Source organism: Lagenorhynchus albirostris, chromosome 8, assembly GCF_949774975.1.
Source record: "Lagenorhynchus albirostris chromosome 8, mLagAlb1.1, whole genome shotgun sequence".
Classification (NCBI taxonomy): domain Eukaryota; kingdom Metazoa; phylum Chordata; class Mammalia; order Artiodactyla; family Delphinidae; genus Lagenorhynchus; species Lagenorhynchus albirostris.
Genome location: NC_083102.1, coordinates 31,805,566 through 31,818,916, shown reverse-complemented (window position 1 = coordinate 31,818,916; position 13,351 = coordinate 31,805,566). Strand labels below are relative to the sequence as shown.

The window sequence follows — 13,351 nt, the reverse complement described above, 5'->3', positions numbered from 1 at the left end:
TTAACTCACCCCTAGACAACGTATTCCTCAAGGGCAAGGAGCAAGGCTTATTCACCTCTGTTATCTCAGTGCCTAGCATTGTGCCTGCCACCTAGCACTCCATGTGTAACTTTTCTTCCCTGAAGGAAAAAGTGATCAGACTTACAAATGTGAGTCTGTTAATTTAGAAGACAGACGGAAGCTTAGATTGCCAGTGAAGAGGGTAGAAAAGGAGGACGTGGCAAAGGAGGTCCACATGGTGGGCAGGAAGGGGTTGAGAGCAGCCACGGGTTCTGCTGAGGTATGTTTTAGAAAGGTGTGGAAGTTGAAGGATACGGAGGCTCTATATTACAAAATACAGATGTAAGGGAATGATGAGAGCATATCCAGAAAATTATTACTAAACTCAGGCTTGTAAATGGGAGACTGTAGTAGTAGGATGGGTGCCTATTCCTGACATAATTTGTGATAGGGCTCTATTAAAGACCTTGGTTTTTGCCTGAATCTTATAGCAATCTGTATTTTATAAAAGTTTAAAAGTAGGAGACAATAAGTTGAACACAGAGTTATTTAGAATCTTTGTACAACTTAGAATCCTTGTACTAACATTGTGTACGTCATTATATATATATATGTATACATATATGATTATGTACTCATTTGTATTTGAGTTCTGAAGGCTTCTGCTGTGATCCAAAGTTATCAAATTCATCAGATATTGATATGTATTTTTAAGATTACTAGTTTCTGAAGAATTTTTCTTCACATTATAGGTGGGATTCTTAATAGATTCTCCAAAGATATAGCAGTTTTGGATGATCTTCTGCCTCTTACCATATTTGACTTCATTCAGGTTTGTAAAATTAAGTAATATTAAGTGACTTTGCTTTGTTGCACTTTTTAAAACTAATTAGAAAATGTAGTAAATTAGTTCTTGCTTACTTTTCATCTGATTAAGAGTTGAAGCCTGTATATTTATAAATCTTTTCAATATTAAAAAAAATCTTCAAAATAGTCATAAATTTAGTAAATTCAGTAGTAAGTCAGAACTGTTTACCTGACCAAAACCTAAGGCAATTCCTCATTTAGATATAATAGCTGTCTACTTGGGAGTGATTTAAGATGTATAGCAGACCGCTTTCCCCCAAATCACTGCCCATGAAGTGTGACATTTTTGACATTGGCATCATTATTTGAGAGAGGTCACCTACCTCCAGAGGGCCCGTGTTAAAATGTAGATCAGTCAGTTTCCTAGTGGACTACAGTTTCAACCAGTCTCATCCATGAACACTTTGGCAAAGATTAGCTAGTTAGCAATCTCACAGTAAGGGCCATAATGCAGGGACAGAAGTACAGGTAAGTTTTCAAGCAGGTGAGAGAGGAAGGAAAAATTCAGGACCAGTCAGGACTATCCCTGGGTGACAGATCTGAAGACACCTGCAGGGCAGCCTGACTCTGAGCATGTGTCCTTGGGGTGGGGTGATTGATGGTGAAAGTGGAGAAGGGAAGAAGGGGTTGGAGATGAAGTTGACCTAGGGGATACCGCATTAAGACTTCATAAGTGACAGAACTTGAGTGTTGTGAGTTAATAACCTTGGCTGTTGAACGAGGTTTGAAAACAGCTTACTGTCTGGCTTAGGTTGAGCCTCAGAGAGTAAATGACGCAGTCGCAATGACCTCCTTGGAGAGACACTTGGAACAGGATGCTGCCCATCTTAGGATGAGTTGTTTGCCACCCCCGCCACTGAGAACCTGTGAAATAAAATAACATAAGGGCTATCACATTTGTGTGTATACACAACTGACATTGGCAGGTGCACAAAAACCAGATTGTCAGTTTACCTCATCTGGAATGATTGGCACAGTCAAACACATTAACTGTTCCAGGTGAACTTTAGTATCTTGAGTTTCCTTCAGTTACTCTGTTTAGGGATATAACTTAGCAGCCGCTGCTGGAATTCTTTAACCGCTGCTTTGAGTTTATGCATGTGAAGGAATGTTTCCCATGTCTTTCTTTAATTTCCGGACATTTCTTCCTTGTTCTAGGATTGTAAATGACTGGTCTCAACTGTAATATTATTAAATCAGGTACAAACTGGAACATGGACATCTTGACATGATTGCAAAAGAATTCACGAATGTTAGCCCTTGATAATTTAAAAAAAAAAACTTTTGTAGTCTGCTGAGTATTTTCTGAATCAGTGTAAGGCTTACTTCAGAAGTCCTTTGGGAGAGTGCAGTTTTGAACATTTATTTTATGAATTAACGCGTCTTGACACATGTGATGGTCCTCATCCTTTCTCTTACGGCAATTTCAGTAGTTTCTGCTCAACTTCTAATGTTGTTGCAGCTCACTAGTTGTTTCATAAGTGATTGGGCAGGGCTTTTTTATTTTGATTTCCCTATTTTATTTACAAGGAGGTCTCACATTAAGGAAGCATGGTACATGACAATCAAATACAGTAAAAATCTGATTAATTTTGATTCATTAAAAAATGCATCAGAGGGGTCCTTTAAATTGTGAACCCCTTTGGTTATACTTATGTTCAGATTAGTTAAATTTCTTTTTAGTCACATTTCAGAAACAGATTTTTTTCACAGAATGAGGCACACCTGTAAATTTCCTTTTTTTAAAAAAATGTTATTTCTATTAACTCTAGTTCTTAACATTTGATAATATTCTGGGCAATTTACTTTCTGGATTGGAACATTGTATAGTGAAAATGAAAGATCCAGATTCTATTCTGCAGATACCACTGTTTATTTTACCTTGAGCAAGATACTTAATCTCTAAGAGTCTCAGGTTTCTCAAGTGAGGAAGATAAGTCACTTTCAATATGAAAGTCGTATGCTGCCGATGGGCATACTGGAAGTGGACCATACATGACAAATTTGAACTTGAAGCCACACAGAAAAAGAACTATCCTGGCGTCTCTATGCTTCAGTGACTGATTTTTTTCACGAAACAGAAGCCTCCGTGTTTTAAAATATGCAAATCTTCTCTTATCAGCCTCAAAACCTTTAGATTTGTTTGATTCTTTCTGTCTTACCCTAATATATGAATACACAGTGAGTCCCACCACTTTGATCTCTACTGTGTCTTTTACATCTTTTTTCTTCCCTTATTCATTCTATTAATCCCATTAATGCCTGGCTTAAAAATTCTCAAGGACTATCAATTATGAATGAAATTCCAGATCTGGTGTTCATTGCCTGGTTTTAAATAGGTATTTATTATCTATTTATTGATCAATCAATTTATTAATTAACCTTCTAAATGATTTCAAAGTGATCCTTCATTCTTATCATCTGGTGCCTTGCAGGTTTTATAGTCTGTTGAGTTGTTTTCCCCTAGAATTTTAGGATTTGGGAAAGGATGAATGGGAATTAGAATCTGTACTCACATTTCCATCTTGTATTGAAGTCCCTCTATTTATTTATTTTGTTGTCCTCTCACTAATATACCTGGTCTGAAATGACTTGTTTCTTATTCACTGTGAATTAAAAACTAGGACAGAATTTAAAGTTTCTTGGTATAATTAGAATATCAAACATATTAAACCAGTACCTTTAGTTTTGCACAAGTGCTAAATTATTAACTTCTGACCTCAATGCCTAAGGATGGCTTCTTATAAAGCAAATAGAGTTATTTTCCTCAAAGCTTAGATTTACTGTCTACTTCTCAGTTTGGGCTTTATTCTGGATAATTTTAATCTCTGGAAATCTACCTTGTGAATATTTCACCATTTCCAGGTTTACCCACCTTCTCCAATCTTTTCAAACCCTATGTGATATCTTGGTTGGGTTGGCTGCACAATTCTTCCTGTTCTATTGTAAAATAGTTATTGTCATTCCTAAGAATCTCCACCATATCAGCAATAATTAAGTCAGAAAGAGAGAAACAAATACCGTATGCTAACACATATACATGGAATCTAAAAAAAAAAAATGGTCATGAAGAACCTAGGGGCAAGACAGGAATAAAGACACAGACCTACTAGAGAATGGATTTGAGGATACGGGGAGGGGGAAGGGTAAGCTGGGACAAAGTGAGAGAGTGGCACGGACATATATACACTACCAAACCTAAAACAGATAGCTAGTGGGAAGCAGCCGCATAGCACAGGGAGATCGGCTTGGTAATTTGTGACCACCTAGAGGGGTGGGATAGGGAGGGTGGGAGGGAGAGAGACGCAAGAGGGAAGAGATATGGGGACATATGTATATGTATAACTGATTCACTTTGTTATAAATCAGAAACTAACACACCATTGTAAAGCAATTATACTCAAATAAAGATGTTAAAAAAAAAGAAAAAACAAACAAAGAAAAAATAATGATCACTTTCCCCACCCATTATTATAATCCAACAGCTCCAGATTGGAATTACATGGTAAAAATAGCACAAGACAAATGAACACAGTGCCGTTCACAACTGTCAACAGCAAACAAAAAAAAACCCTGATTCTAATGGAATAGCTGAACGTTTCCATGTTGCCAATGCAATAGCATTTGTGTTTCAGACATACTGGTATTTAATATGGTGGCCCATTTAAATTAAATTGTATTTCCTAGTAAATAATGCTTGGAAGTTAATTTTTCTCTTTTTTTCAAAAGATCCTATTTCTGAGAAATAAATACCCTCAGTTAAAAAACTGAGTCCTTCGCCATTGATGAAATCTTGTCATGTAGTAACTGGGGCGTTTGAGGCTTTCTCATTGTACTGGTGGAACTTGTAGGGCAAGAACAGAATAGAGAAGATTTTCTTTAGATTATTGAGTCATCATATGTACTTAGTCCAGTGTTTGGCACTGTATTTATCTGAGTATTTGTTGAATGAAAATGAGTGAAGGGCTTATTGTAGAATTTGATGATGGACACCTTAGAGGCATTTTCCCTAGAAAAGTATCATTGAGATATGATCATCCGAAGCTTTAGATGAACATAACAACCCATTCAAAGAAGATTTATGCAGATCTTAGTTACATGCTTATTCATGTTTTCATCTACCAAAATGTTCTGTATTTCTGTATCGGTTGTACATGTGTTGTACAAAGTACATTGGTTGTACAAAGTACATATGTCACCCATGGCAGTTGGTAGACAACTGGCTCAGTGATTATCAGATAGATGTTGTGATAGGTTTATTTTTCAACCCTTGTTGTGACAGTTACTTTATTTATGCTTTATTCACATGGGGTATTGGGGAACAAATGTTAGCAGATTTTTTTTTAATATGTATGGATTCAGTGTCCTTTGGAAATATAGAATTTAAGCATTGAACTTGATCTGAAGAACACCAATATGGTTAACTTGTTTCTGAGACTGCCCACAAGGATCCAGTTTTGAGGGTGGATAATGTGAAGATATGTCTCTAATGAATGGGCTTGACTGAAACACAAAATTAATTTGATAATATATGAGAGAAAAGTGGTCTAATTTCAAATTAAATCAGCCATACCCCCAAAATCTTCTTTTTTCTTTTTTTTTGAGCCTCTAGGTCATCTTCGATTGTTTTAAGGAACAGTAACAAAAACAGGACGGGGAGTGAAATTTATTAAGTATACTTTTTTTTTTAATCTTAAATGTTAATCAACTAGGTTTGGAGAAATTAAGTAGCTTGCCTAGATGACCAAGCCTACCAGATTTTTCTGACTCAAAAGGCTCCAAGATGAATGCCCAATTTTCAGAAATTGTCTGAACAAAATAAATCCTAAAATTTCATATTCATACTAAAATTATTTTAAAATATAAAGTTTGTTTTAAAAGAAGCCCAGGCTAGAAAAAAATTATGTTCATTTAAAATTTATTTGTCATACAGCACTTTAAAGTGTATAGGAAGTGAGTATATACTAAGATGCAAGAATACCGTGTTTTCTAAACTTCAAAATATTATTATGAGCAACCTAAACAATTTTTGGAATTTTGATAGAACTTATGAAAAACGTACTTTGAGGTGGCTGCCTTCCCAGTACGAAGGTACCTGCCCCGTATTAAGAATGGAACAGAGTGTGAAGACCCTATTTAGAAAGATGTTGCTAACATACCTTGTCCACTTTGCAACACGGAACTATTTACTTACCAGTGTATTTTCTTTGATCCCACAGTTGTTATTAATTGTGATTGGGGCTATGGTGGTAGTCTCAGTTTTACAACCCTACATCTTCCTAGCTACAGTGCCAGTGATAGCGGCTTTTATTCTATTGAGAGGCTACTTCCTCTGCACCTCACAGCAACTCAAACAGCTGGAATCTGAAGGTATGATGCAGCCTGTGCAACGCTCACCTGGGAAAATATCACAAGAGCTATTCGTGGATATTTATCTGTGATTTATGTACCTTTCCAAAATTTTTTTCCTATTTTTAAACTCTTGCATTATATGACAATGACTTTTAAAAACATCTATTTCAACTGTGATCCAGGCCGTGTCTGTACATTCTCATCATATATAACTCTCTTGGGTCTCATACTTTTGTTATTCATTAGATCTTAAGTATTATTATTGAGAATTTGACCTTTGTCTTCTTTCAGATTTAAAATATAATGTTAAACCACAAACTATCCCCCCCCAAAAAAATAGTATAAGTAGGAAAAGGAAACGGTAAATTATAAAGCACACATAGATTGTTTTTATTAATTAATGACCATGTGACTTCATTTTGATTTTAAAACAAGTATATAGAGTCTTAGGAGGCTTGATGTATATGATATCCATTCATAATCATATAAACTAAAATTTGAAAAGATAGTGCTACTATCACTAAATGTTTGTGTGTGTTCCCAAATGGTACTGGACAAAATTCTTCCCTCTGGCTTGTTTTCAGACACCTTTCCTTTCTCTCCTGGGGGTCTGCCTTTTTGTGTGCCCCCAAACACTGCTTGAGCTCTTTGGGAAGCACATTGTTCAGTAACAGCCTTTGTTTGGGTGCATTTTCAGGGGATATATTTCCAGTGTGTTTCTGCATTGAAGGTTATTTGCTAAATTAAGTCACATAACCTTTCTTAATTGAGGCCTTGAATAAATTGTCTCAAAAGAAAAACATTTTCTCTGATTAATTTAGGATTAGTCAGATAAACAATGCCCAGTGGTAGCCAAGGAATATGAATAAATAATGGCAGTGATTTTATAATAAGTTCCCATCCATGGTAACCAAGTAAAAAAGAGGGTAACTCATAAAAAAAATAACAGATTGCATCTATTCAAAGTACAGCACCAGAATGAAAAGCCTTTTTAACCAATGACGTTTGTTGTTTGGTTATTCTTTAAGCCACTCTTTTTAAAGTAAGAATTTGCCTTATGTGTTTACATGACTTGCATTATTTTCTATGGGAATATTTCACAGGCAGAAGTCCAATTTTCACTCATCTTGTTACGAGCTTAAAAGGACTATGGACACTTCGTGCCTTTGGACGGCAGCCTTACTTTGAAACTTTGTTCCACAAAGCTCTGAATTTACATACTGCCAACTGGTTCTTGTATCTATCAACACTGCGCTGGTTCCAAATGAGAATAGAATTGATTTTTGTCCTCTTCTTCATTGTTGTTACCTTCATTTCCATTTTAACAACAGGTACTGTGAGCTCCTTAACTATTTAGCTAAGCATTTAATTTAAAGCTTTGCCAACCAATAAAATGCTACATTCGTATAGGTTAAAAATTTTAGGTATCTTTAAATCAATTTTTTGAGAGTTAATTGATCAAAAAATTTGTTTATTGTTGAATGAATGATTTCTTTGAATTAGAGATGTATGCAGTTGAAAAACTGAGATACAAGGAGTGTCAGATAGCAAATCTGTGATTCAAAGAGAAAAACCATCTAATACTCTCATTTTGATAAAGGATCTTGGCTTCAAAAGTAACAGGTCTCTTTATTAAAGAACTCTCTGAATAGGGGAAAAGAAACATCCAAATTTATATACAGATACACACAAAACCTCCATCCCTGGTAAATTTTGTTCTTTTAACCACCTGTTGGTGCAATTTGTCATCCTAATGTGAACTTTGCATGGTGAAAAACTGCCACAGAAGTGAAATAACTTAGGTGAAAGTGCCATGTTTTTCAAATACAGATGTTCTGAGTTTTAGGATCTTTGGGTGACAAACATAAACTATTTCATCGTAAGTAAAATGAAAACCTATATAGACAAGTGAGCTCTTCTAATTAAAAAAGGTGAATTACTGAGCTATAAGAAAAGTTGAAATGTCTTATATATGTGACTGTGGACAGAGATTTAGAGTGACTGCCAAATCTGAGGGGTCGTTCGTTTCTAAGAATAGAATCCGGATCAAACAAAATGAAGTGCGTGTTGGAGAATTATAGGAGGACCTCGTGGAGCACAGGGTGGGAGGCACACGGAGCCTCCAGGGAAAATGGGACAGGCGTGGAGAGTCAGACTCAGAGCTTCCTGTCTCTGGGCACTGGATGCCGGCTGTGCCCACTCCTTCCTCTGGCTACTTCATTCATTTCTCTTTCTCTGAAGACTGGCTTCCCTGATGTCCCAGAGCTGTGCTACAGTGACCTTATATGGCCTCTCCATTCAGGCCCTTTGAATGAACAGCTGACTTCCTCTGTCCAGTTACCAAGTATGGGCAAGAACTGAAAACAGGCTCATTTTGGCTGAAGGGTCCACCTGCCATCCACACAGGTGCCGTGAGAGTAGTGGATTCCCCGCCTTCACTGTTCTCTCAGCCTAGGGCGATGGGAAATTACTCTATGAAAGGAATGTAAAGGGTCAGGCAAATGAACTAAATCCTTAGCAGTACAGTAATTTGGGGCAACTTTAGAACAAAATAAAATCTCTTTTGCAGTTCAGAATTTTTTAAAAATTTTGCCTTTAATTAAGTTATTTGAAATGGGATCCAAGAGGGCTGAGTGAACAAGGATTTGTTAACAGTGAATTCAATCCAATATATCATGTGCTATAACATAATGGTTAAGGATCTGATTGAGTCCCGATTTACCAGGCATGATAGTCAAAGCATTTAGCAATCAGTATAGTTCAGGACCTATCCATTAAATCAGATGCCCAGCCAGAGTGAATGTTAGCCACACAGCTAATAACAACCCTGCCTCTGCTGGTCTTCAGCTGTGGGAACTTGTACACTTTAACTAACTTCTCTAAAGCCCTCATTTTCCTCATGTATAAATAAACATAATGATAGTACCTATCCCGTAAGTTTGTGGTGAGTATTAAGCGTGATAATTTGTATAAAACACTTAGTATAGTGCCTGGTCCATAGTAAGCACCTGAAAATCTCCTATTACTTATTATTGTTATTATTTTTAAAATTTTATCTTACTCTCATCTTAATCTTCAGAATGAGTAATATATTGGGGCCCTGGATAAATCTTACCTATTTAGAATAAATGATTTAGTATGAAAAGCACATACCTGCTATCTATGGTTTGTTTTCTGTTAGAGGAATTGTAGAAGCAAAGTTTCAATTTATAATAATGGGATGAATTATTTCTCCCAATTTTAGAACCCTATGACAGTTTTATCATGCATTACAGATGCAAAGACTGACTCTCAATTGAGACTTGATAACCTAAATTTATAATAATTTAAGAACATTCCTATTAGAAAAATTGTAGGGCTATGAATAGAGAGTATTTATGAATTTTAATTAGTGGTCCCCTGTAGCCCTTAAAAACTATTTACTCTAATTAGACATTTAAGTATTGTTCTTCCTGGGTGAACGAGTCAATTTTTTTTTAACATAAAGAGCAGTCTTCTCTTTTTCCAAATGGCAGACCCATGAGTTCTGACTTCCCCATGAAACTCGAAGTTCTTTCTTCCCAGCAGCATCTGATTGGCAGAGAAAGTCCTCCTCGCAAAGGCATGAAGTACATCTAAACATCTTCTGGATGCTGTTCACACACACATATCTCTCCTACTTTTGACTTCTTTGTAGAGGAGCTTATTCAGACACAGTCCTTTTTTTCCATTGTCCATTATTTGAAGTCTTTGAAGGTATTATTACTTACAGAGTAATAGTAGAAGGGATAAAAGTGATATTTACCCAACACCAACATCCCCTTCAATATCTGAAGCATTTAAAAAAGGGCAACTCTTTCCTAATAGTCAATCACTCTTTGATTTCAAATGTTGGTTGAATACTTATTATATACAGGGCATATTATTACTAGGGATACATGCTGTGGGGATCTGAGATGAAAAATGGTTAAAACTGGCACAGAATCAAAATGTAACTTTAATATGTGCCCTCTTCTAGGAATACATAAAGTGGCGCACAGAAGAGAGAAAGAGCATAAAGCTTGTTTATATCTTTTTTCCACCTATAGGTGAAGGAGAAGGAACAGCTGGGATTATTCTAACTTTAGCCATGAATATCATGGGTACACTACAGTGGGCCGTAAACTCTAGCATAGATGTGGATAGCTTGGTAAGTATTATTCTTTTTATCTTCTGTGAAAAAAAATTCAGATGAACCAAAAAGTATAGGTAACAACATAAGGGATGACTATATACCCAGACCCAGTTTAAGATATAAAACAGTGCGGATAAATCGAAGGTCACTATCTATCTCTCATTAAACCCATAACTCTTCTTTCCTCCACATAAATAGCCACAATCAAGATCTGGTGCTACGGTGAACATTCTTGCAGTCTCCTTGCCCAGGATTTTTCTAGGATAGCCGTCCAGGAGTGGTATTGCTAGGCCATAGAATTCACCCACGTTCAACTTTACAAGATGCTGCCAAATTGTTCTAAGATCTGTTGTACCAGTTTAACCTCCCATCAAGAGAGTATAAGAATTCTCAGAGGTCCATAGCTATGACCTGCAACACTTGATATTGTCAGACTTTGGTTTAATTGAAGTATAGTTGATTTACAATACTGTGTTAGTTTCAGGTGTACAGTGAAGTGATTCAGTTATATATATATTTTTCAGATTATTTTCCATTATAGGTTATTACAAGATATTGAATATAGTTCCCTGTGGATACAGTAAATCCTTGTTGCTTATCTATTTTATATATAGTAGTTTGTATCTGCTAACCCTATACTCCTAATTTATCCCTCCACCCCTCCCTTTCCCCTTTGGTAACCATAAGTTTGTTTTCTATGTCTGTGAGTCTGTTTCTGTTTTGTATATAGATTCATTTGTATTACTTTTTGGATTCCACATATAAGTGATAATATATAGCATCTGTATCTCTCTGTCTGACTTACTCATTAGTATGATAATCTCTAGGTCCATCCATCTTGCTGCAAATGGCATTATTTCATTCTTTTTTATGGCTGAGTAGTATTCCATTGTATATATGTACCACATCTTCTTTATCCATTCATCTGTCAATGGACACTTAGGTTGCTTCCATGTCTTGGCTATTGTAAACAGTGCTGCTGTGAACATTGGGATACATGTATCTTTTCGAATTAGCTTTTAACTTTTCCAGACATATGCCCAGGAATGGGATTGCTGGATCAAATGGTAGCTCTATTTTTAATTCTTTTAAGGAACCTCCCCATACTGTTTTCCATAGTGGCTGCACAAATTTACATTCCCACCAGTAGTGTAAGAGGGTTCTCTTTTCTCCACAACCTCTCCAGCATTTATTATTTGTAGACTTTCTGACGATAGCCATTCCTGTCAGACTTTTTAATTTTGGAAATCTGATGGGTATGAAGTGAATGCTAAGGAGATAGGGCAGCTTAATACATACTTATTGGCCATTTGAGATTCCTTCTCTGTTAATTGCTTGTGCATTTTGATTGCTCATTTTTCAAGTAGATTGGTTTCTTTCTTAATTCATTTGTTGGAGTTTATGAATTCTGAATCAGTTATCACTTCTTTACATTTCAAACATGGTCCTTCAGTCAGTGGCTTAGCTTATAGTATCTTTTGATGAAAAGAAACTTTTAAGTTTAATGAAGTTAAATTTTTCAATATTTTCCTTTATGTTTTGTGCTTTTGGTATCTTTTTAAGAAATCCTCCCCTATCTTGGGTTTTCAAATTTATCAGCATTACATTTTTCATAATATTTTTTCATATTTTTAAAATTTCCACAGTCTTTTTTTTTTTCTTTGGCGGTAGCTCCTCATTCTCAAGTGTTTATCATTGCCTTCTCTTTTTGCTTGGTCAGTATTGCCACATATTTATGTAATTTATTAGTGTGTACAAAGACCATATTTTGGTTTTGTGATTTCTCTTGTTTTGGTTCCTTGGAGTGCAGAGCCTGCAGTAATGTATGTGAGGTAACACTGTGTCCAGGGCACAGATGCCATGGCAGCAAGAGTGAGAGATAAATGGAATCAAGGCATATTTCCCCTTTTTATTTAAAAAACAAATGCATGGGCTTCCCTGGTGGCGCAGTGGTTGAGAGTCCGCCTGCCGATGCAGGGGACACGGGTTCATGCCCCGGTCTGGGAAGATCCCACATGCCGCGGAGTGGCTGGGCCCGTGAGCCATGGCCGCTGAGCCTGCGCGTCCGGAGCCTGTGCTCCGCAACGGGAGAGGCCACAACAGTGAGACGCCCACGTATCGCCACAAAAAAAAAAAAAGCATAATTTTCATCCGATGGTATAGTTGGTCTGGATGGATAGCTTCATCATCAACTTCTATTAGTCTAGCTGGAGTACTGTATTCAAAATCAGACATCCAATACTGTATTTGTGGACAGTCTAGAAACCCATGTTGGGAATGACTATATAACACTTGTTATTACCCTTTTGGCTTAGGTTCTTTTTATTATTCCCTGAGACAGTTGACATGTTCTCAGAATGCACACATTCGTTCAGCTATGAAATTTGTATAATCAATTCCTGTCAGAACAAGTATCATTATAAAAAATACTTCTATAGGGAAAATCCAAACCTTTTCATGCCCTCTTCTTGTCTATGTGACTTAATATTTTATTTAACCAAAGCATTGTAGTAACTCATTGAAATGTAATTTAACCTTAACCTGATTTATGGCAGGGTTTTTTTCTTTTCCTTTAACATCATTTTTTTTTTTTTTTTGAGCTTGACCAACTCTTTTTAGTGATGCCATTCATCTCCTCACTTAGCTCTTATGCTTTTGGGGTTGAGTCTTGTAAATGTACTTTAAAATGTTTCTGTTGGAAAATAGCAGGAAAGTAGTAAGTACATTGTGCTGGCATCTATTTAATTCTTTGTTCAAACTTTCTACAACTTTGACTTTACGATGAAAATCCTCATGCACTTCACTTCATTTTCTTTATCTGAAAGCATCTCTTTACCTCGTATATGCACAATTCCTTTCTGTTTGTCACATTAATTTGCTTGGTTTATGTAATAGCTTCTACAGCCTCTCTTTGTTTGGTGTCTGTCTGTTTTGCATGTCTAATCTCCATTAAAATTTCCTTCAGGCATTTTTATTTCT

General features: G+C 36.2%; 1 protein-coding gene across 1 annotated transcript in view; it reads left to right on the top strand.

Moving 5' to 3' along the window:
* The window catches only part of CFTR (CF transmembrane conductance regulator), a 198,490-nt gene that overhangs the window by 133,444 nt on the left and 51,695 nt on the right, over positions 1 to 13,351 (top strand). The window contains exons 20-23 of the mRNA XM_060156169.1: positions 753 to 832; positions 6,087 to 6,237; positions 7,323 to 7,550; positions 10,287 to 10,387. Coding sequence (XP_060012152.1) covers positions 753 to 832; positions 6,087 to 6,237; positions 7,323 to 7,550; positions 10,287 to 10,387 — 560 coding nt within the window. The remainder of the gene's footprint in view (positions 1 to 752; positions 833 to 6,086; positions 6,238 to 7,322; positions 7,551 to 10,286; positions 10,388 to 13,351) is intronic.